The 23162-nt window shown below is 45.9% G+C and overlaps 1 protein-coding gene across 7 annotated transcripts in view; it reads right to left on the bottom strand.

The window, feature by feature from the left end:
* TOGARAM2 (TOG array regulator of axonemal microtubules 2) overlaps positions 1–22487 on the bottom strand; it is a 53696-nt gene extending 31209 nt beyond the window's left edge. For 3 of the 7 annotated variants that reach the window (XM_052806150.1, XM_052806154.1, XM_052806157.1), the window contains exons 1-6: positions 22333–22487; positions 18604–18884; positions 4383–4515; positions 2648–2780; positions 1575–1880; positions 869–1104 (exon numbers count right to left, since the gene is read on the bottom strand). In XM_052806150.1, coding sequence (XP_052662110.1) covers positions 869–1104; positions 1575–1880; positions 2648–2780; positions 4383–4515; positions 18604–18674 — 879 coding nt within the window. In that variant the 5' untranslated portion in view covers positions 18675–18884; positions 22333–22487. Of the gene's footprint in view, positions 1–868; positions 1105–1574; positions 1881–2647; positions 2781–4382; positions 4516–10400; positions 10531–10932; positions 11026–18603; positions 18885–22332 lie in introns of all 7 variants that reach the window. The other 4 variants (XM_052806152.1, XM_052806156.1, XM_052806153.1 and 1 more) reach the window with 4 other exon arrangements.
* Positions 22488–23162: the final 675 nt, after the last annotated feature.

The following is a 23162-nucleotide window of genomic DNA, read 5'->3' as shown; positions in this document are numbered from 1 at the left end:
CATCATTCTTGTTACAGCTAAAGAGCCAAATCAGGACCTGTTCAAACTCCAGTGAAACCAACAGAGTTAACGTCAGGGATACATTTGGCCCTGTATCTGCAGGGCTGAAATAAAGTACGCTAGCCTTTTATTAGGTATCCTGTTTACAAAAGCTGTTATTCATCTGCCTTCTCCTCCCCACCATGGCAAAACCAAAACAACTGCAGCTTCTGTCCCTCCTGCAAAGGCAATTGAGTAGATGGGGTCTGGACTCCATTCCCCATGGCCAGAATTGCCAGTTCCCATAACCTACCCCTGGGCAGACCCATGGGAGAGGATGAAGCTGCACAGAAGCCGCTGAACTGCAGAAATATTATTCGAGATAGCTGTACAACTCAAAAGCTGAGGCAACCTAAACTTTAGTTTGGAGGACTGCCTGCTCCAGCAAACATCTTTTTCCATCCAAAACAGACAGAGCTGATATAAAAAGCCACCAAGACACTGGTGGGTCTGCAACAGTAACTGCAATGTACAGATGGTTCACAGATACGTGTATTTCACTAACTGTAGAAGGATATGCTTCACCAGATTAGACACATTTAGTTGCTCCAACTGGTTGCTGGTGTTTTTTCAATCATAAAACACAGCAGGAGCCATTAGAGAGCACAGAAAATATTTAAAGACCTCTTCTCCTACTGATATATGTTGAGGACATGAAGTCTGCAGTACACGTGTTGCAAAGACAGCCTGAAGCATGATGTCCAGCTGAACTCTTCCCTGGCTCAGCTGCTTCCCTGGGCTCACACCACAGGGGAAGAAGATCTCAGAGCTCTGCCTACAGGAAATAAACTGAAGATCCACCACATGTGATATGGCTTGGTTTCCTTACTTTATATCCTTTTCCCTCTGACATCAGCTCCTTGTTATTCCCATCACTGTCATCACAGCCTGTGTCGTTTTCCCCATGCTCCTGCTCTCCGTTGCTCGTCCTGCTGGGCTCTGAGAAAGGAAGGCTGTTCTGGATGGGAGACATGGGCTTGGAGGTTACCAGGAGCCTCTGGGAAGCTGGCATAGAAACTACTCGCTTCAGGGTAACCCCCTTAGGGTCACTGCAGTCAGTCAGGCCTGCAAAGTGGAGACACAAAGCGTAATAGGAGCAGCACTACAAACCTAAAGCACCAGAAGCTAGATATTTCATTAGACAGATTTCTTGGAAACTTCTAAATAACTGCACAGGGAAACATGCTCATGCTGGCAGCCACTTGAAGCAGGCCAGTGGACAATACTTTCCCACTTCCACAGAGCCACCAGAGGAACACCCTGGTCCTCCGGGCTCCTGTCAGGCAACAGGGAGCCCATGGACCTGTGCTTACACAGAATACATCTCCTGCACATACATCCTTCTGGTCCTCTCCCTGCCCCACAGTTGTACACCCTTACAGCAACAGGAGGGCTACGCAGGGGACCGAGAGCAGGGCAGGTTATTGCAGGGGGGCACGTGCAGGGGAGAAATGTTCACTGGGAATGTGCGCTAGCTCTGTAGGCTGGGGAAAGACCCTTCTTCCCACAAGAGAGCATGCAGGCTCCCACCTTACCTCTCTGTGAGGCTAACAGGTCCTCAGACATCATCCTTGACTTCAGCTTGTCCTTGATCTGAATGGTTTCCAGGGCAGCACTGCTCACATCCCTCTCTCGGGGGTCCTGGGTCAAGGCTTGGTGAGAAAGGCGGGAGAGAGAACCTCCAGCCCCAGCGCTGACATCATGCACACTAGCCTTGCTGAACCAGCCAGCCAGAGGAGAGATGGCCCTTGGGTGCAGAGATTTGCCAGCTCCATTCCCATCCCCATCCCATAAACTAGGCTGCTTCTTCATCTGGGTTGTTAATATGGACTGAAAAGAAGCTGTAGATCAGGTAAAAGGGAACAAGTGAGTTAGTTGACCTCACATATTTACAATCAACCCCTCTAATGAGTAAGGCATTCAACTTTTTTTTAATCATTCAGAAGATCAGTTTGGTTTTATTTTTCATAAAACTAGCATCAGTTTAATTCTTCTGAACAGCATTGAGCTAGCAAGCCAGGAGAGAGAGGTTGAAGGCCCCACTGGTAAGAGGGGAAAAAAAGATTCCCATTTCAGGACTTGGCTTCTGTGAAGGCTACCAATAGACCCACACGGTGCTACTGGTATTTCTGGAAAGCATAAAGACATCTCAGCAAGTAGGCAGACCTTGCCAGTGTTTCTATAGCACCATCCCATCCTCAAGGTCTGATCTGATGGGCAAGCAGAGGAAGAACTGGGAATTTACCTATTGCAAGACCACACATGGATAGCAATGATAGGAACAGAACTCACATCTCATTCCCATGCCAAATTTATAGCCAGCTGGGCCACAGGCCCTGTCCTGGCTGGCAGTAGTAGTTATTTAGCTACCGTTGATAAAGGAGAAAGCATAATGAACTAGTGACAGAGATGTGATGCCATGCACACCACTGGAGGAGGGCAGGATCTTCTGCAGCTCTCTGCCAGCCACCTACTCTGATACAGAGCCAGCACATGAGGACTGACCTCCAAGGACCATTTCTCCCTGAAATCGGGGGGGGGGCGGGGGGGGGGGGGTGTCCATTTGGCTGAGGCCACCATTGCATATTCAACCCCTTTCCATTCTCACCTTCTTCAGCAATCCAGCTGCTGCCACAAAACTGCAGGTTCGAATCAATGCTTCCGCCTCGCAGAGCTGTGTATCTGGGTTTGAACCTGGGAATAGTCCCATAGTAGAGAGAACCTGGGCCGTGGTACTTGGCCTTAAAATAAGGACAATACAAATTACTCAAATTTGCAGCATTTGATATAGAGAGGTAAAAACAGACACCCTTTCTCCATAGAAGACTAACACACTGTGCTGGTTTTGGCTGGGATAGAGTTAATTTTCTTCATAGTAGCTAGTATGGGGCTATGTTTTCGATTTGTGCTGAAAACAGCCTCAGTAATACAGGGATGTTTTAGTTACTGCTGAGCAGTGCTCACCCAGAGCCAAGGCCTTTTCTGCTTCTCACCCCACCCCACCAGCGAGGAGGCTGGGGGGGCACAAGGAGTTGGGAGGGGACACAGCCAGGACAGCTGACCCCAGCTGACCCGAGGGATATTCCAGACCATACAACATCATGCTCAGCATATAAAGCTGGGGGATAAAGAAGGAAGGGGGGGGTGTTTGGAGTGATGGTATTTTGTCTTCCCAAGTAACCACTAGGCATGATGGAGCCCTGCTTTCCTGAAGATGGCTGAACACCTGCCTGCTGATGGGAAGTGGTGAATTAATTCCTTATTTTGCTTTGCTTGCGCACGCAGCTTTTGCTTTACCTATTGAACTATAGCTCAACCCATGAATTTTCTCACCTTTACCCTTCCGATTCCCTTCTCCATCCCACCAGGGGTGAGGAAGCAAGCGGCTGTGTGGTTCTTAGTTGCCAGCTGGGGTCAAACCAGGATACATACCAGTAGTGACCTGCAGTCCTGACCTCTGCAACTGTGTGTTTGACTTCAGCCTACTCTGCCTGGTGAGGCACCTGCATTCCATCGCTATGGCACTGACAGCTGAACATTCTACTAATTTGCATGTGTTTTGCTAGTTGCCCATCCAGGACTACAGGAATTCTTTCCTTTCCTTTCAAAGGGTAGGCAACCTACAACAGGCTCTAGGATTTGGCAATGTCTAGTAAGTAGAAGCTTTCCAAAACTAGTTTGAAAGTCCTTTGTTTCTGTATTTCCCACTCAATTTGGGGTTGGGTTTTGTTGGGTTTTTTATTTCTCATCAAAGTAAAGAAAGTATGAGGACACAAACAATGAATCACCAGGTGTTATACTAAAAGAAGGTTTGCACTCTGCATTAGACGTCCCCAATATTCAGTGGGCTTATTTGATTACTGTATCTGTAGGATGCAAATTGTCCATCCAAACATTCTCCTTTTTCCTGCTTCACTGTTACACGGGTTTATTCCCTACTTTCTTTACTGCAGAGACACTCAAAACCAACATAAACATGGCCTGCCTCAAAAAATTTCTCATCTTGGCTGTTCCTGAAAATTCAAAATTATACACAGCGTGTTTCCCTACCCCTTGTCCTGACCAATATCCTCCCCACTACCCAGCCTCTGAGGCTGGGCTTTCAGCATGAAGATACACTTGTACAGCATGAAGAATAGCTGCTGCACTTGCCAGCATCTCCAGGGTCTCGTGATCAGCGCTTTGAATGCAGCTTTTGTACATGCTCTGCCTCCCTGAGCCAAGCAGCATTCCTGGGCAGTGGCACGGCCGCTGTAGGCGAACATCTTCCAGGCAAAGGCTGCAGGAACGGGATTGCAACAAGCCCTGGATGAAGAAGTCTCCAGTCTGCTGCAGCCCTTTACCTGCTGCGAAATCATCTTGTGTTTCCATGGCAGGGGAGGCAATTGGCTCTTTGCAGATGAGAGTCTACTTGATGTGCCGCTGGTCGCTGAGCCTGATACAACTGCTGGTGGGTTTCCTGGCAGCATCAGGAGCCTATACGGAAAAATAACACTGCTAGTGCAAGTGGCAGCCACCGATCCCTGGCATTGCCCTGTGTACAAGGGTTCCTGCATATGAAACTGCTCAAGTCAGGTGGTGTTAAAACAGCATAAAAATATATTCAAGCTATGCATTTTCCAAATTCTGTCAAAATCACGGCCATAAAGTCCAAATGCTGGAGGAAGACTGCTGTCGGCATAATGGAGGAGACATAACTCCACCCCAGCAGCTGTTCTCCCCATGGCTGTGTGAGCATGGCAGCAGAGGCAAGTCTCTCACCGCACCCACTGCTGCTGGACCCAGTGCAGCATGCTGGAGTTGTTCCCACTGAACTCGGCACAGCCGCTGCAGCAGGAGCATCATTTCACACATTTGATAACAAAGATTTGTAAGGCCACGTTGGACTTGCCCCAAGAGCAACCAAAAAAATGGGGGTTAGAATAATTTGCTCCTTTTTAATACAAATGTACCTGGATTTAAGGGGGGGGCACTGGGCTAACAATACTGGAGACTGATGTGTAACCCCTATCTCTAGCACTTTCCACCCATCTGCAAGATTTTTTCCATAGAAAGGGATAGATAAGATTTTATCACACATCCATGAGTAGTCTGAGCCACAATTTAAAACACAAGCCAAATACTGCCAGATCTGCCACCAAGTGGGAAAGGAAGGAGAAAAGCAGTTGAAACAACTGCCCTTGTAGCTAAATTGCCTGCATTTATAGTGTTGCTGAGTTACCTATAGCACTTGCAGCACCTCAGAAAGCCTGAGGCTACGGCATAACGCATATTTAGGGATGCCAGCTATCCAGAAACTATATGCCATGCTCACATCAGCAAATGCACATCCCACAGGACCAGTGGAGTTGTAGACGGTGTTATAGTGCACAGGTATATGAGAGTAAAGGAAGTTTGGGTTTAGCCCTTCAGGTTAGTGCTATAGCAAAATGTGACACTCATCAGCTTCAGTCCCTGCAGTGTGTTTCCTTACCAGTTTGGTTGCTTTCACTTCAAAACTCTATAGAGATTTCTTTTCACCTTCTGACAGACTTTAGTCACTATACAGGGCTTGGGCTTCCTTAAACATATCAGCTCATTTCTTATGGCCTAAGTGAGAGGTAAGAGGGGATTTTTCAGAGCGTGCCTTAGGATAAGAGGTCAGAATGGTAAGCCAGCAGTAAAATTCCTATAAACATCAGTAAGTACAGAAGGATGCCAGTGTGAACTGCTTTTGAAAATCCACTCATAGGTGCCTCCAAAGCTCTGCAAACAGAGCGACTATCACATGGCAGCTCAGTGCAGCCAGAAGGATCAATCACAGACACAGTTCAGTTAAAGTATTACAGAAGGAAAAATGCCTCTGCACTCAGTGGAAGAAGAAAAGGCAGGTCCCTATTAATTTGTTCTGTAAGCTTAAAACAAATAACAAGGAATGCTGTACAAGGACTTGAGGTACCCTACTATCAATCAAACTTAGAATCAGATAAAATGGCATCCTCAAGCAAATTTTAATAGAAATTGTTCGTATTGCAGCAAGGCCCTGTGCTGCTCCACCCCCTGCCCAAGAGATTTAACTCTGCTCAAAAGCTATCAAAGCATTCATCTGGAGTAAAACAAGTGATTTCAGAAAGGCTGGAGTTAGCTGAGACGGTTAACCCACTTCTGGCTTTCAGTCTTTTTGTTAGTCTAGATAAATTCACAGAGACAGCTTAAGGTCAATGAATGAAGGTGCTTGGAGAGCTTTTAGAGCCTAATTCCCACTACCTTCAACAAAAGGCAGGCACTAAATACCCTTAAAAATACAAATATAGGTCTATTTGGACTGTGTACTTTAAAACAAGGAATAGAGGTATCATTGCAAGTGGGACTAGGACATAAAGCAGGGATTAAGGTATATTTTCTTTGGTCTCATTGCATAGGATGAATATCTAAGAAATATGCCAGCAGCAATTTTGCCTGGTTAAGATCACCTCCTAAATGAAGCTGAGCATGTCCCATTGCTTAAGGTATTAAAAATGCCCAAAAGAAAGCAGTAAGTACCAGAAATGAATGTATCCTGTAGCTAAAACAGAGGCTGCCTCTACCACTGACTTAACTCTGTTACACAAAGTCAGGGTCTCCATGCCTCAGTTTTGTTCCTCTGCCAGTCTGTCCTACCTAAATGCTAGCATGCTATAAAGCATAATTAGGAAGGGCGTTACTTATGGCACCTCCATGGCCCCCAAAGGCTTGATTGCCTAAATTCAGGGCATAGTACCTAATTCAGGCCAGCTACATGATATGGAAAGCCCCAAATGTACAGCTATGTAGGGCCACCCCTTTCTCCCTTGCACTGAAACCACTGTAACCCAAATGATAATAGCAGAGCAATTTGCCTGCAGCCTGGGGGAAGCACTGGGTGTGCAGGATTCATCTTTTGCCACTGTTGATAGGAGCATGGAAAACAAGCTGGTGCCATTCTCTGTACAGAGGAGAACAGTAGCAGTGGTTCACTGCTGAGTGAAAAAAAGTGTTAGAAAATGGCTTTCTGAAGAAGAAAAAAATGGAACACAGCTGCATTTGAACAGCTCCAGGCCCTGGTGATGTTTCAGTAGACAGTAACTGTACTCCTTGTCATCCTTCTGCTGGGTTAATCAAAAGGAAGTGCATCCTTTGGGATTTTCAGCTTCTTTGGATCATTAGCACCCAGTAAATGAAAACAGAGATTATTTAATGCTATCATTACTTTCTTTCCCAACTAACAAGCTATTTCTCTGGTGACTTCCCAGCACAGCAAACGCAGTATTGTTATGTGAAACACGCTGATTCCAACAACCCTTGAGAGCCCGTCAGGGTTGGAGCCACTGTGGAGGTTGAACCCAGTATCTCACCAGCCAGAGGCTAGTTGTGAGGATAAAATGGAATTGGAGTGATGACAGTTGTTTGGGGTTTTTTTGGCCAGTGGATTTCAGCTTACAGGGCCATAACGCATCTGTAGTATGAAGTTTTTATGTAGAGTAAAAAGCCATCGCCCAGTGGACCTGGGCAGTTTCCCCAGGCCTGCAGGAGAATCATGAGGCAGATCCCTGTGCTACTAATTGCATCTCTCCCCACTTTTCTAAGTTCTTGGTGTCAAAGCCACTTAGGTTAGACACACAGGTCACAAGAAGTGCTCCTGTATCATTCTGCACAATGATCCAAGCAAGATTACACATCCAAAATCTGTTTTCTTTTACCACTTTGAGGAATTTCTGAACCAGCAAACTTGCTTCCTCATATATTTACTGTGCATGGCAAGAAGCACAGACAAAAGATGTAACGTGAAAAGCATCACCCACGTGATGCTCTTTTTACAAGTTGTGCCCTCAGCATTCATTTGGAAGATCTTAAAAGTTCAATGCCCCTATCAAAAGCTCCTACAATGGCTGCTTCTCAGCAGAGCAGGGCTGCTCAGCCATGAAACAAGAGTTACCACAAGCAGCAGCTTACCCAGGGCAGCAAATCAAGAGTTGAGAATAAGCTGATCTGAATGCCAAACCTCATTAGCTCCTTCAAAAAGCACTTGAACAAGCCCTCATTCCAGCTCTAATGAGGTGTTGTGCTGGACACCACGGTTATTTGAGTACTGTACACAAGTTTGCTCCCACTGAGCACTGTGACGGTCTCTCTTAGAGCTGTGGCCCAGAGCGTTGTTCCCCAAAGGTGGGTGATTGATTGCTCTGTGGGCTCCTGTGACTGCCAGACACAATGAGATGAGAAGAAGCCAAGTACACTGACACACCTTTGCCTTGAGCATAACCCAGCCTGGACCAAAAGCATTGAAAGATTTCCCCTCCTTATCGAGGCACTTTGAAGAAGACCCTGAAACTGTGAGATGCTGAGGCCATGCAGGGGTTTGCAGAGCACCTCATGCAGAGAGGTCCTCACCCTGAGGGGCCTCCAGGTGATAATGCTGTATGAACATAAAAATTAGCTGACAGCAGTAAAGCTGCAGGGCCTAGCGCTAGAAAAAGCAGGCAACGATCAGCTGCTGCCATCTCTTCTGAGAGCAGGTCTTCATGGCACATGGGATTTCTGCCATGAAGGACTCTTGAAAAGGCTCTAGATGCCCAACACTCAAGGCTTGGGTACAGAAGCAGTCACAATCAGCACCTTGAACTAATATATCTTCAAATTAAGTCCAACCAGTGGCCCATGTCTTGAAATGTTAGGCCAGCTGTTTGTTGGTTCACACTAGTTTCTTGTAAAAGCATTTTCCTTATAAATTTGTAAAAGCATTTTCCTTAGAAATACCAGGCTCGTCTGCCTCAGTGCCTTCCTCTCAGCTGCCTCAGGGAGAGCGGTCTCCCACCCCATACTCCTGTGTGAAGCCATCCTAGAGGGCTACTAAAATATGTTCCCTGGCCAGTAGTTTTCTCCTGATAGGGCCCTGCATACTGTTCCACACATCTTTCATAAAAGCACAAACCAACTCCAAGCAGTCTGACTAGAGCAGGTTTCCACAAACAGCTGCATAAATCCAAGATAACTCCAAGTGAGCATCCTAAGGGCTCTGTCCTGTTCCTGTGTAATCACCAGGCAGGGAAATTCTCAATGATATGAAGCAATTTCATTCAGTTGCAACATGGGATCCGAGTTCTGTATTGAAATTTTTCATTATGAGTAAACAAGCATTGGGAGCATGAGGTGCAGGGCTGACATGCGAAAACAGGAGCATATCCTTTAACGAGACCAGTTTAATTGTCCATTTTACTACTCTTATATCTATTCCACTAAAGTCCCAGTACTGTTGTTAGTGCTGTATGAACCTTGAAATACAACAGTTCCCACTGCTTAGAATTTATTCCCTGGTCTTTACAGTATCTAAGCACCTCTGTCTTGTTCAGGGTTTAAGTCCTCTATTCAAGCATCACTGAAATATTTAAAGCCTCCTGTGCTGGTTTTGGCTGGGATAGAGTTAATTTTCTTCATAGTAGCTAGTATGGGGCTATGTTTTCGATTTGTGCTGAAAACAGTCTCGATAATACAGAGATGTTTTAATTACTGCTGAGCAGTGCTTACCCAGAGCCAAGGCCTTTTCCGCTTCTCACCCCACCCCACCAGCGAGGAGGCTGGGGGGGCACAAGGAGTTGGGAGGGGACACAGCCAGGACAGCTGACCCCAACTGACCCGAGGGATATTCCAGACCATACAACATCATGCTCAGCATATAAAGCTGGGGGATAAAGAAGGAAGGGGGGGATGTTTGGAGTGATGGTATTTTGTCTTCCCAAGTAACCACTAGGCATGATGGAGCCCTGCTTTCTTGGAGATGGCTGAATACCTGCCTGCCGATGGGAAGTGTATGGATTCCTTGTTTTGCTTTGCTTGCGTGCATAGCTTTTGCTTTACCTATTAAACTGTCTTTATCTCAGCTCACAAGTTTTTCTCACTTTTACCCTTCTGATTCTCTCCCCCATCCCACTGTGAGGGAGGTGAGTGAGCGGCTGTGTGGTGCTTAGTTGCCAGCTGGGGTTAAACCACAACACCTCCATTCACCTAACCTACAAGGTATCACCTAACTCCACAGGCATTTAAATCCCTAGAGTGCCCAAGTGTCCATGGGCTCACGCCTGCTAAACACAGGAGCTGTCTTGCATCTGACCTGCTGCTTAGAGCCCCACACCATGGTGCCCAGAGGCCCCAGTGCAGGATCTTCAGTCAAGGTGGACAAATTACTATTTTTCATCATCTACCAGCTGGCAGCATTGGGTGAGCTGGAGAGGTAAAGGAGTAATAGGCTGTCTCTGCAGCAAACAGCAATGCTTTACAGGGAAGGGGACAAAAAAGAGCTGCCAGATATGAACATGCAACACAGTACTGCTGTCTGATGAAACCTTGCAATGGTTTGGCTCACTGACCTGACAGAAAATACCACGTTTCCAAACTGGCATCACTTCCAACATCCAAAAGTGAACAAAGCCGAAGAACAGCATGAAAAGTGGAAGACTGCAGAAGCAGGCTAGTTCTACTGCTGATTCATTGCCTGGCCTGCAGAGAAATAGAAATATAAATCTCAAGGCCAGAAATACAAATCTTAAGGCCAGAAAAAAGTTAGAAGCATATAAACATGACCTCTGCAGGCCACAGATTTTTTAACAAGTCAACTTTTGTTTCTTACAGGTCAGTATCTCCAACTGAAAAATGCAAATGATGCTTGGAAGCTTTGCAAAGCTCTCAAATGCCCTGGGGTGATGGATATTATGCAAATAGGAGCAGTTACCACTGTCATTACAGCAGCGGTCTCTGCAGCAAAGCCCCAGCTTGCTAAATTGTTAGGGGTGAGGGAGCATGGATATTACCAGGAAGAAAGGGAATGAAAAAAAAGTGAAGCAAAGGCATTATCTCCAGAGAGAGAAAGAGAAACGGAGGGAGAAAGTAACCAGCAAACACCTCTGATAATGTGCAGAGTCCCTGTATCTCAATCCTTCAGAGAGTTTGGTTTGTCCTCCCTCTACTGCTGTGGCAGGCCAGCATCTCTGCACCCTAAAAGAAATTCAAGATGTGTTAGACCGTGGATCTTTCCGCCTCATCCTCCTACATCTTTCCCAGATCCAATTTTAAGAGCTTCATGCTTTTAGTAAAAAATGCCTTTGAAAACAGAGGCTAACCTGGAGGCAAGTTTGTTCGTCAGTGTGATATTGCTTTGGGACTTGGCATTTACGTATCAGAGAGACTGTGAGCTCACTAAAGTTTGCTTCCACTCTCTTTGCTTGCAGGAAAATGCACTTTTCCCCCACATCCTTTGGAGTGAGGTGCCAAGCTTAAACTTAGTGAAACGCAGCAATTTAAACCATTGGCAAGAGCAGACTTGATTACCATCCTGCAGGGGTGAACCGTCACCCCCAGGAGCCATATAACGCTGACCTAAACCTCAGCAGGGCCCGCTTCAGAAAGTTGATTTGAGTTCGACCTTCCTTGATTCTACCTGGAAAATAACAGTGTGAGCCCAGGAAGGACCAAAGGTGCAGTGTTTGCTTTTTGGCCTCAGTCAGAGCAAGGGGAGTTTGAGCAGGAGCTGAGCGGGGGACTTGCCCATTTGCCCACACACAGCAGCAAAAGAAGCCCTGGGAGCCTGAGGGCAGCACCTGAGCCAGGGTGGGAGCTCTCACTCTGCCTCCCGTGGTGAGGCAGAGGCCAGGCTGTTTTTCTTCTTATGAAGAGGAGCTTCCCGCTTCCCTGTCAACAAACCACTCCATCTGCTCTGCAGCTCCCACCTGTCCTCCTCTCCCCTCCTTCCATCCGCCACCCAAGCATTGCTGCTCTTCCACATGTCCCCGGACTGTGTCTTTTTTAAATGACACCCAAACTCTGAAGCACACGGCTGGAGTCACCCAGCAGAAGCTTCCCTCATGTGGCTTTAAGACTTCAAAACAAATTTTCGAAAAGAGAAAAATAAAAGGAAAAATCATCAAATCTTTCTCCCAGATTTTATTGCCTTCTGGGAGAGACGCTTGCACCCGGCAACCTCCACCAGAGCACAGTAAAAGCAACCCCTCTGCCTGGCTCCTGCCAGCCCCTGCCGGAGCACCACCTTGCTAAGAAAGCAACAGCGCATGAGACAGGGCTACCCACCAACCTCCTTCACAAACATGCGTGTCCTTCACTGTGGAAATCTAGCTCCACGTTGTTAAGCTTGTATTCCCCCCGGGAGCTGTAAAGCCCTGCTGTGGGTTGCCTCCCACAAGGAAACAAGGATTTCTTCTGCTCCAGACCCTGTGTTTCCACACCTGGAAGCAGGGACAGCCATTTGTCAAGCTGGACCCCTTCTCCAGGAGTACAGCAGGCTCCCCCTTCCAGGTGTACGAGCTCAGCAGGCAAACAGTGCCAGACACCAGGAATAAACAAGGCTGCATAGCAACCACTTCTCTGAAGAAATCTTGAGCGTGAGATGCAAGGAATATCTTTTGCCTGCAGGGCTGGCAGGCAGATCCCTGGGTGCCACAGCCGCAAACACCTGAGGGACCTCAGCAGCACCCAGACCTTCAGGCAGGGACACACTCTGACCTGCAACATGTTCCCGATCCCTCCCTGCCTGCTTGCGACCACTGCGTGAGAATCATGCCTAAAGCTGTGCACAACCCCAAGCAAACAGCAAAGTATGCATCTGCTGTAAACTGATAAAAAGGGAGGGGCAAGTTTCCACCCCCTTCACTGCAGGATTTGATGACATCTCTGCATGGTAAATTGCTTAGCTAGGCAGTGTGAGCCTGGAGCCCCTCTCAGTTAGATTGGTGTAAATCCATACCAGCCCTACAGAAAGCACCACATTCAGGCAAGACTAGCTAATTTCTTCAGCCTGGCCCTCTCCAATGTGGCATGTCCACAGTCGCTGCACTCTCCACTAAATGCTGCCAAACTGGAATTCTCCACCAGCCCCATTACAAATTTTTTATACCTCTCCCCTGTGCTGGTGATAATTATGCAATATGCAACGCAGAGCAGAAATTTAGTTTTGCTACTGTGTGTGTTTTGTTGTTGTTATGCTCACTCAAAAGCTACTTCCAAATGTGAAAATAATATTTTATTTGGAAATTTTCCATAACAAGGTCACTGCTGGCTGGTTTTATAAACACCCATGTACACAAAAAGATAGAGAAATTTTGTGCAGAGGTGCAAGGGTTCACATGAGGTTCTCTGTTAACCATGGGGAACAGCAGCTCAACCTGTCTTTACAATGATTTGGATGGAGAGTGTCCACACAAGTATTATGAGAAAAGGAATTCAGACACTAAGCAGCGAGTCCCGAGCCATTGTATCCAACCTGCAAGCCAACAGATAAGTGGGAAGGGTTTTTTAGCTGTAAAAATGTACAATAATTCAGCTCCTACCGGGGGAAAAAAAACCACAGAAAACCATCTGCAGGAGTTAGCAATCCTTCTCCAACAAGCAAAGGCAGCACACGCACCCGGTTGTGATTTGGGGAGATGACTGTCACCTCACTTGGTAAAAGCAGCAACAAAGCCAAAGGGAAGCATCTTCCTGTCACTGCTGAGCCACCCCGTTGGTACTGGTGCTGTAGGAGTAAAGGATTCAGCCTTACAATGAGTCATCTTAAACCACACAATTCTCTCAGCTTCTCCAAGGCTGAGTAATCAGACATGTGAGAAAATGGCAACCCTATATATCACAGAATGGCAGAAAAATGAGCTGACTGCAGCAAATGGGTCCCCAAATGTGACATCTCCTGCATGAAACAGAATTCTCCCAAAAGCCTTCTCCCTTTTGCTACAAACAAGAGGCAGAGGACTACCCTCAGACTCCAGCACTGCTTTAGACCTTAAGAGACACAAGGAAAATTCTGTCTCAGCTGTGTTGGAGGCTTCAGGCAAGACTTAATCTACTCCAGCTCCTGCCTGCAAAGCAAGCATAGCAGAAATTCTGCTTGTTCACCTTTGCCCGTATTTTCTTTTAAGGCAAACCCTTTAAGGCAGGGAATTGTCTCTTCCTACATGTGTGTGCATCATCTAACAGAGCTGGCACAGCCATCAGCTAGGGACGTTACCATAAAATAGTGGTGGCAGTAGCTCTTCAAAGGACTTTCCCCGAAACAATGTTTGGTTGTTCCCTTTAATTAAAGGGGCCAGCAATGAGCTACAAGCTCAGCTCTAGTGAAAAAGTTAAGCTCCTGGGTGTCTCAAAATGAGCACTTCTACAGGGAAACAGCATTAGCAGCACTGAAAAGTGTGACCATTGTTAAATCACGCAAAGTGACAAAAGTAGAGCAAAGATAGTCAGCTGGTCAGACTAAGACCACCCAGGAGCATCTAATGTCCGGTCTCTCTCCCAGAACACCAGCTTACACTCTCTTTTCTTTTGGCTCAGTAATACTGAAACTGATGGGACAGATGCAACCAAAGAGAAACTTGAAAGCCTACATGCTTAGCCTTAAAAACAGCAAGCCAAAGTTTTATTTCATCCTTTCTAAAAGGAAGAAAAAGATTGCAGCCATAATCAGGGAACAGAGTACCTTCCCTCCTGAACCTAACTTGTGTCAGACCCACTTCACCTCCAGCAGCATCATCCACGTGGCCATGCTCTTATGTCACCTCCACACCCTGTAATGATGCATTACGTTACACAAGGAAGGGGCAGTGTCCATGTGTTCACGTGCATCCTGGAAATGAACCTGGTGATGGCTATCACATCATTCCTTGAGACAGCCATGGGATAAAACTTGCTACGAGATCAAACCCTCTCTCTCATCCATCCATAGCACCCTAAGCACCTCCGCCAGTCCCCCCTGACAGAGCAGTCCAATCATTCCTCACAAGTTAACAAAAATTGCCTTGAAATCCCCTTTCTCTAGACATGAAGCATGGCCTCTCTATTTCAATAAACACATCTTGGACTTATTTGGCTAAACCTCCACACTCTGCTTTGAAGCCTTGGGGCACTGTAGGCAGGAGCACAGGGCTGAGCAGGGCTACCCCCCACTGTCTGCAGCAGGGACGGAAATCATGCCACCTTACATGCTTGTACCCAGAAACCTGCTCAGCTATTCCTCTCAGCACATTTTCTTTCACATGGTACACTTGCTGAGCAGCACAGCCCTTTGCAGCAGCCTCCTGGCACGCAGGCAGTTTCTTTTTTGTTCGCAGGATTGGGAGCCCTTGGGCTTTCCCCATGGCAACTTCATTTGTGCATTGGGCAAGGGCGATCAATATTGCGTGGCATTCGAGCCTGTGAGGGAAACGGCCCAAGTGCACAAAGCAAATGTTAATTAGAGCCCAGCAGACAGGTCTGGAGCTGGTGAGCTTATACAGACCTTTTTAAAATGTTCATTTTTATCAATCCTGAATTCACAGTGATAGGAAAAGAGAGAAGAAAGTTGGACAGACAACAGGAAAAACACAGATAACTGCTGTATCTGCCTCTCTCCATCTGCCTCTGTTTTGCCCAGCCCTGGGGAGCATCAAGACCTCCCTGGCTGTTCCTTATTCATTAGACACTGTCCCCTAATCAGCAGGAGCCTGAGGGCTTTGAGAGGGATACCACCTTCTACAACCCTTCCTCCACCAAGTGTTGTCATGAAGAATAAATCAAATTATCCAAAGAGTGACAAGTGAAGTGTGCAGGGCATGCACCTCAATGCCATGGAAGGCAAGCAGAAAAGAGCTGTTAAGATATGAAAACATGCAAGGTAGAAAAACCTGTGGCTTCAGCATCTACATTTTCAGAAGTCTCTGTTGCAGCGGAAGACTTCCGCACCGCTGCATGCTGAGGCCAATGCCTGAAATAAAAATCTCAGAAAAACAGTGCCTTGGTTTCCTTAAAGGAGATGTGTTTTCTGAACAAAGCTCATGAAAGAAAATGGGAAAGGAAATTACAACTTTACACTTTAAAGCATAAACACACAGACTCAGAAACACTAAGGTCAGGGAAAATTATGACAGTAGTACTTTGGACTCACAATTACATTGCAAATTCCCTCTGATGAGCCCAGAGCAGTTTGCATTGCCACAAGTGGCACTTAACACCTCTTCATGAGGTGACTCAAGCAGTGTTAAAGTACAGTGAGAAACTGAGGCAGCCAAAAGTGCTCTAAACCTCACTTAGGACCTCAGAGTAAATAAACTGCAGTGAGACCAGCAAAACACAGCTTCTCTTGATCTAGTGACAACTGTCTGTGGCAGGGTAACAACTGGGATTGTGTCAGCTGGAAGAGAAAATGCTGAGGTGTTTCAAAAAGAAGTCTAAAACAACGTAGGGTTTAAGAGCACTATTCTCATTTACAGAGGTACTATATTAAGAGGTGCCAGCTAAGCATTATCAGAGCTTTACATGTGGGGACCAGGAGCTTTCAGATTGATGGATACAGTATCTTGACTACAGCTTGCAAATTTTTTTGATGGAGAACACAATAATTCCACAAAAATTATGTGATTTGTGAAAAAGTGCTTGTTTCAATTATTTCTGTGAAAAAGTAAGTTTTAGACCTGGACATTTGATATTTTTTCTCAGATTCTTTCATGAAATTATAAAATGATCTCCATTCTGAGTAACCCTAATTCTACACAGTGACAACCTACCTATCACCTACCTCAGACACATTTCCAGATCAGACCTTGATGAGGCAAAAGCCTATTTCCAGTGCTTCTTCAATATAGCAGTGGAATAGAAATTGCTGTATGCCTGGGAAGTCACAGAGAATATTTTAACTTCTGTAAGGGTTGAAAAAAGGACTTCAGGATGCTTCTTGTACACTCATGATACAAAGGGATGCAGGCAAATAAGCTCCAAGCTGCAAGTGTGCCCTAGAGGACAAGGACGAGGTGTCCCAGATACTCAAGCACATCACAGCACCAGTCCCCAAAGAGGACCCACAAACTGGAACAGAGACTGGACACCTCCATGAGGCAGCAGAAAAAAACAGCCCAATTCAGGATTGCCCAGAACCCCTCTAGCACCTTTGGGTGATCCAGGACACTGTACACACACAGTGCTTTGCTACCTAATTTATTCAGGATCATGTGGTCCTAAACCAAGGCCACTTGGTTCCCCGTGTTGCTAATCTAGTTAACTGCATATTGGCTAATTGCAGGCTTTAACTCTCTGCCAAGCACAGCATCTCACCGTCTGTTTGCTCTGGCTACCTGAAGAGTCAGCAGCCACATGAAGCCGCACCTCATCTGGGGACACAGAGAAACCAGCTGCTAGCACCTGCTGTCTAGTACAGGTCTGCATTTCATTTGCTTTACCATAATAGAACTGTTGTCGTTATATAACAAGGGAAAAAAAAAATGAAAACCAAAACAAGAAACCAATCATCACCTCAAGATGCCCTTTGCAAACACAAAGTCTGGGGGCAGATGGACACAAGGAAAAAGAAAAAAAAAACCAAAAATACCCTGGTTCTTGCACAGGCATGTCAAAAGCAGTGCCAGCGAGCCACTTTGCTAAGCCAGAGAATGCAAATACACTCCTCATATTCCTGAGAGTTAGATATGACTCAAAAGACCAAAGCCTTCCCCCCAGGTTTACCAGAATATAGCGCAAATAATTTTGAAAACTGAACCCAGCTGCTATGGTTTTTACTGAATGCCCAGTCTCCTGAACGTCAGCATGGGTACCTGTCTGTTGGAGGCAGACCTGGGCTGGTGCACCTCTAAAGGGGTGGGCAAAGTCCATTAGCTCCACCGATGCTGCACCACGGACCACTATTACAGAGCAACACAAAGTGCTAACTGCAGCCCTCCTATACCCGCTCTGCTGCCTTGAAGTACAACTGCAGGGGTTACAGGCCCTGATGACTTGCTTTTAAGTGCTTCAGTGAGCTACTGTACACAGTGAGGCAGCTGCACAACATCAAAGCTCCACAAAAAATAAAACACTTTCCCACAACACCACATTAAAGCCAAGGCAAGAACCATGAATTGAGCCCCAGTGATGCAGAGTTCAGTCCTCAGACTTTAAAATCCTTCTGCACCTACAGAAAGATTAGTTGCACTTGTCCCAAGAGCCCCATTTTTCCCCTCAATACCATTCATCTGCCAAGCAGAAAATTTGTCGGCACAGTTTGGAGTGCAGGGCTGAGGCTTTAGGACTGCATTTCTGATACAAACGGCTCATGAAGTTTACAAGCAGAGAACACACAAACTCAAAACCTGTAAAACAACAGGTACTTTCATGGTAACAGACAGACCACCATGGAGATGAAGGATGAAGGTGCAGGGTAGGCATGTTTAGAAGCCCATGTTTTCCCACATGTTTTACCAGGTGGCAGCCACCAAACCATGTTTGGGATGCTGGATCTGCTAAGTCATCTCAGTACCCCCCATCTCACAGCATGGGTCAGACAGTGGCCAGCCCTGAATTCACTGGGAGAAAAGTGACACAGAGAATCAGAGCTGTTTCTTTACTGTAAGTCTTACAAACAGCTGGAAAAGATCTTGTTTCATTCATTTCTGAAAGACAAAAAAAGTGTGATCATTTCGATAGAAAAATAAAAATGTTATCAGATGAAAAGATTTGTTTAGGCTATTGAACACCCATGTAATAAAGGTGATGGAGACTTGAATTGGAGATAGAGACAAGAGAAATTAGGCCTGCAACTCATTTTACCTGCCATCAACTTTCAAGAGGTCCTGAAACACACTTTCATCAGTCCCTGATAAGAGCTTGGCAAAGCACATACCACAAGCTGGAAGATACCCAGACTCAGGCAGGTAACAGCCTGTCTCAAACAGACGGTGATGTAACAGCTTCTTCTTCACTTTCCTGTAGTGGAGGACGTCGCGACAAAATAAACACGGAGACGAGACACAATGAGGAAGGACCCCATTTCCTTGTTAACAACTTTCCATTCAAATCCTCTACAGCTCCAGAAATTAGCTGCCTGAGCGCTACAGAAAGGAAAAATAGGCACAGGCTGGTGGATTTTTCTTTAAAAAAAAAACCCCAAACAACAACAAAATCCGAGTATTTACAGACCACAATAAATTCATGGAGAAGACTGCAGTGGTAGATGGATATATTACCCTTTTCACCTTCACTATTTTAAACAAAACTCTGTGCCTACAGTGGAGAAAAAGTTTTGTATGGCTACCTTGAATTTAACTTGTGTGAAAGGGGCGGTGGATTTTGGTTTTGTTTGTTTGTTTATATAGGTGCTTTTGAAATACAATTGTATAGGATGCAATCCTGCCTCCTTTTCCCTTCATTGAACCTCCTGGGGCAGGGGAGGGAAATAGTAGGAATTAGAGGACCGAGTCTGACCCTGCTGAAATCAAACAGCTGCTGTGCCCAGCCTGTGGACATTTTGAGAAACGGCTCCTCTTCTGAATCGCATTATCCCTGTCAGTCCTGGGCAGAAAATGATTTCCAGTCACTGGCCCACAGCAGACGATAATAACAAATGAAAAATAGCCAAGCTATCGTTTACACTAGATGCCAGAAATGAAGTATGGGGGAATTCTGCAGGCACAGCGCATCGGTGGGAGAACCGAGGAGGAATGGCATCACCCCTGCCCACTCTGAGGCAGTGGCAGCACGGTGGGAACAGCTCATTTAGCAGACAGCTCTTTTTCATCAAGCTGGTAGTTGTGTGCTGAGCCTTTTGTATGAAGCAGAGTTTGCTCACGAAAAGAGGCAAACAACAAGTGTATTGAAATGCCATAAATCCCATGTTGGCAGAGCTCAAAGCAATTTGAGCCTCCGTGCAAAATTTGGCCTCCGTGACTGCACCTAGAGGCAGGCAGGTAATTGAAACATCAGTACATCTGGAAGAGACTATCTGAGTGCCAAAAAAAGGAGAATTTGGGGGCAGGGAGAAAAACTTCACATGGAACTAGTGCCTGGGTAGAGGTGACTGCTAACCAGTTTGTAGATCCCAAGCCAGCTGCTCCTCAAGGCCCTTCAGAGTAGATCCCACACAGCTTCACCAAGAACAAGGGTCAGCAGCTCAATGGAGTGCTGCGTTTTGCAGTGCACATATACCTTCTCATATCCTCTCTGCACTCCGGCTGCAACAGTATGTTCTTCCCCGCATGTTGTTGATGGTCTTGCCCAGCTACACTGCAAGCTTGCTTAGGCTAGAGATCCTTTCTATGTTTTTTTCCTCAGGATCAAGGGAAGTTCATCAGCATGCACTTTGCCTCCACCACACATTTTTCTGCAAGAAACTCTAGCCATTCAGCCACAGATAAGAAAGCATTTTGGTAAACTAGCTAAGTAGGGTTATCCCTTCTTTGCAGATGGGGAAACTGAGGCACAGAACTTGGAAACACAAGTTTTCAGCCTGGATGGTCACTGGTTTCCCATCGCTCAGTCCTGAGATACTGTGGATACCACTGTGATAGCTTCAGCTGCTAAGGAAACAAAGCTCTCTTCATACACGTTACTCACGCTGTGTCATTTGATTCCTTATCTGAGTGAGAGCAATTATGTCAGTGGTTTCACCTTTATCTTAAAGCAAAGCCAGGACTCCACCATCTTTCTTGAACATAAAACTCCATCATCTAGTCAACAACATTTTCTGAGACTTCAGCAAGGCTTTTTACAAGACATGCTGCCTCTCAAGAAATGAAAGGACTAAAAGGTGAGCTTCCTGCAGGGAATAGTTTTATGCTCTGCTGTGGGGCATTGAGTGCTGCTCCATATCAATGTGGATAATGCCGAATTTGATGATTTTTGAGCAGTTACTGGAAGACAGTGGAGATTTGTATTGTTTGTACCTAGGAGTGTAAGAAAAGCACCCAAATAAAGAAGTGTCCTTGAAATCTGGGTCTAATGGCAAGTCTAATACTGTGACAGGCTCTGCTGGAGGCTCAGGCAGAGTCATCTTCCTCTCTACAGCTGTCAAAGATCTCTGCGTCTGTGGGGCAAACATTGGCCATGAAATTATAATATACCCTAGGGCTGATTGATTCTGGCTGCTCAAGTTTTTGGGGTTTGGGTTTGGTTTGGGTTGGTTTTTTTTTAACCACAGGAGCCACAGGAAACCATGAGAAGGTATGACAGTTTAGGTCTTATCTCATTTCCATCAGTGCTAATAGCAAACCTGTAATTGATTTTAAATGTCAGGGGAAAACCTTCAGCACACAGACTAAAAGATGGAATAAAGCTTCTTTATGTAGCCTGGAGTCTGTGCATTTTTTTAAAGATGCAATAAAAACCTTCACTGGAAGTATATTCTTCAATAAAAATACATATTTCTCCAAACACATAGTTTGGTTGTGGTCTTCTATTTTCCACAGGACGGGCAAAAATGATCAAAACAATTTTCAGCCAAACAGTATTTGAGATGTTCAGAAACATTTGACAAAGCTGTGCAAACAAAAGCAACTCATTTTTACATCAAATACTTGCCTTGTTAAGTTCCCACTAAAAAGAACTATATTTTGGCTAATATGCCTAGTGCTTTTGTAGGAAGTTTAAAGTTTTAGAAATTTCTCAGAGAAGCTACAATGTCCAAGAGGAAGTTCTCGGCCAGTTTTTTTCCTAAAGCAAAGGAATGGCCCACTGGGATCTCACTGGTCCCACTGGTCCCCAAAGAAGCCCTAAGGAGAGCCCCGGAGGAGCTGTAGAAGGGATGCGGTGCACACAAGGCTTGCACACACTCCTGCAATCCAGATGGGCACAGCATTCAGCAATGGAACCTTGCCTGAGATAGACCAAAACGTGCCACCGGTTCAGCCAACAAAGGAGTGAACACAGGGTCTGGCTGCAGAGCCTTGAAGCCTGTTACACTGGCCATTTAAGGCAAGCCTAACTGTGTGATGAAGGAAAACCACTGACCTGTTCCTCTGAGCTCTAATGCAGTCTGTTTGGACTGAACATCTGCTAAGGCTCACCCCAAAAGCCCTGGTGGACCCTTGTATGGATGGATCCAGGCACCCTCCTCACACCGGCCAAAAGGCCAACCACTGTCATTTCAGCAGCTGAGTGGCCTTCCCAGTGTGAAGAGACATGCAGCACACTGTTTCTTTGAGGGTCAGTGCCACTGGCTACAGGCTGCTTTTTCAGAAGTGTCAGAATTTTGTGTACCAGCCCTTGCACATAAAACGTATCTGCTACAGAGCCATTGATGCATCACCGCAGGAGACAGGGAAGGAGCTAGCATACATTGAATCTGGTTTTCACATGCATTTTGCCAGGAATAACAAAGGCTATTATAATCCTGCATTCCCAAATGATCCTTTAAAAAAAATTTTTGAAACTATGACTCAAACACTAACAAGTAAAATCTACTCCCATGCAGCTAGCCAAGGAGTTCAAGTTCCTTTGGCGAAGGGCATTAACCACAAAGCAAATAACATGTTTGCTGCAAGAATGACAAGAAGGGAGACCTACCTTCATCTTTGTTTTTTGTTTACATGCTTCCATTAGTACCCAGGGGAGTTTAACTCTGGGCTGGGGGACATGGCATGGTAAAGTCCTCAGGTTTCAGCACTCCTCTGGCCATCCATCACCCTGCAACTTCTCCTCAGCTATTCAGTCCCGAGGCATTAAGCTGTCACAGCTCACTAAGAAATTAGACTTGATGACACCTAAGCAGATTCATTAATGCATTAAGCAAATGCAATCTGATTGGTTCCTTTTTTTAGGCATTTGGCAAGCAGTGTGCAAATAAACCTGGAGGATGAGGCTCTCGGGAGGGCAGGCAGCTTGCCAGTGTTCTTGCTTAAACGGAGGGAAAGAAAGCACCAGTTCCACAAAGCCACACTAGAAGAATTTACAACCTACTGCTTGCTTCAAGACAGTAAAAGACAGAAGGTGGCATCAGTTGCTTCTGCCTTCTGGAGAGAAGATGCAGTTTCCATAAGTGTCATTGCACACAGAGCATTTCAACTGTGAAGGCAATGTGGCACTAATCATGACCAAAACAAATCCCAAGGGACTAATTGTCCCTTGCATGTGGACTGAATGACACAAATCACCTCTGAATTAATCTTCAGGACTGTACAGGGAACATTCTTGTCATCCATAACCACGTGGCTGCTGGCTATGCAGCTGCACTGACTTACAACTTTTATTGTTCACTGCTCTTCCATCCTAATAACACAGCCTAAGCAACGAGGCCACCAAACCAAACCAGCTCGAAGGGAGGCAGTTGCTGGTGTCAGGCACGTATCTTCACTGTTAATTCTGTCACATCCTATAACACGCACCAGCTGGCACAG

The sequence above is a fragment of the Harpia harpyja genome, chromosome 13, assembly GCF_026419915.1.
Source record: "Harpia harpyja isolate bHarHar1 chromosome 13, bHarHar1 primary haplotype, whole genome shotgun sequence".
Lineage (NCBI taxonomy): Eukaryota > Metazoa > Chordata > Aves > Accipitriformes > Accipitridae > Harpia > Harpia harpyja.
This window is presented reverse-complemented; position numbering and strand designations above follow the sequence as displayed.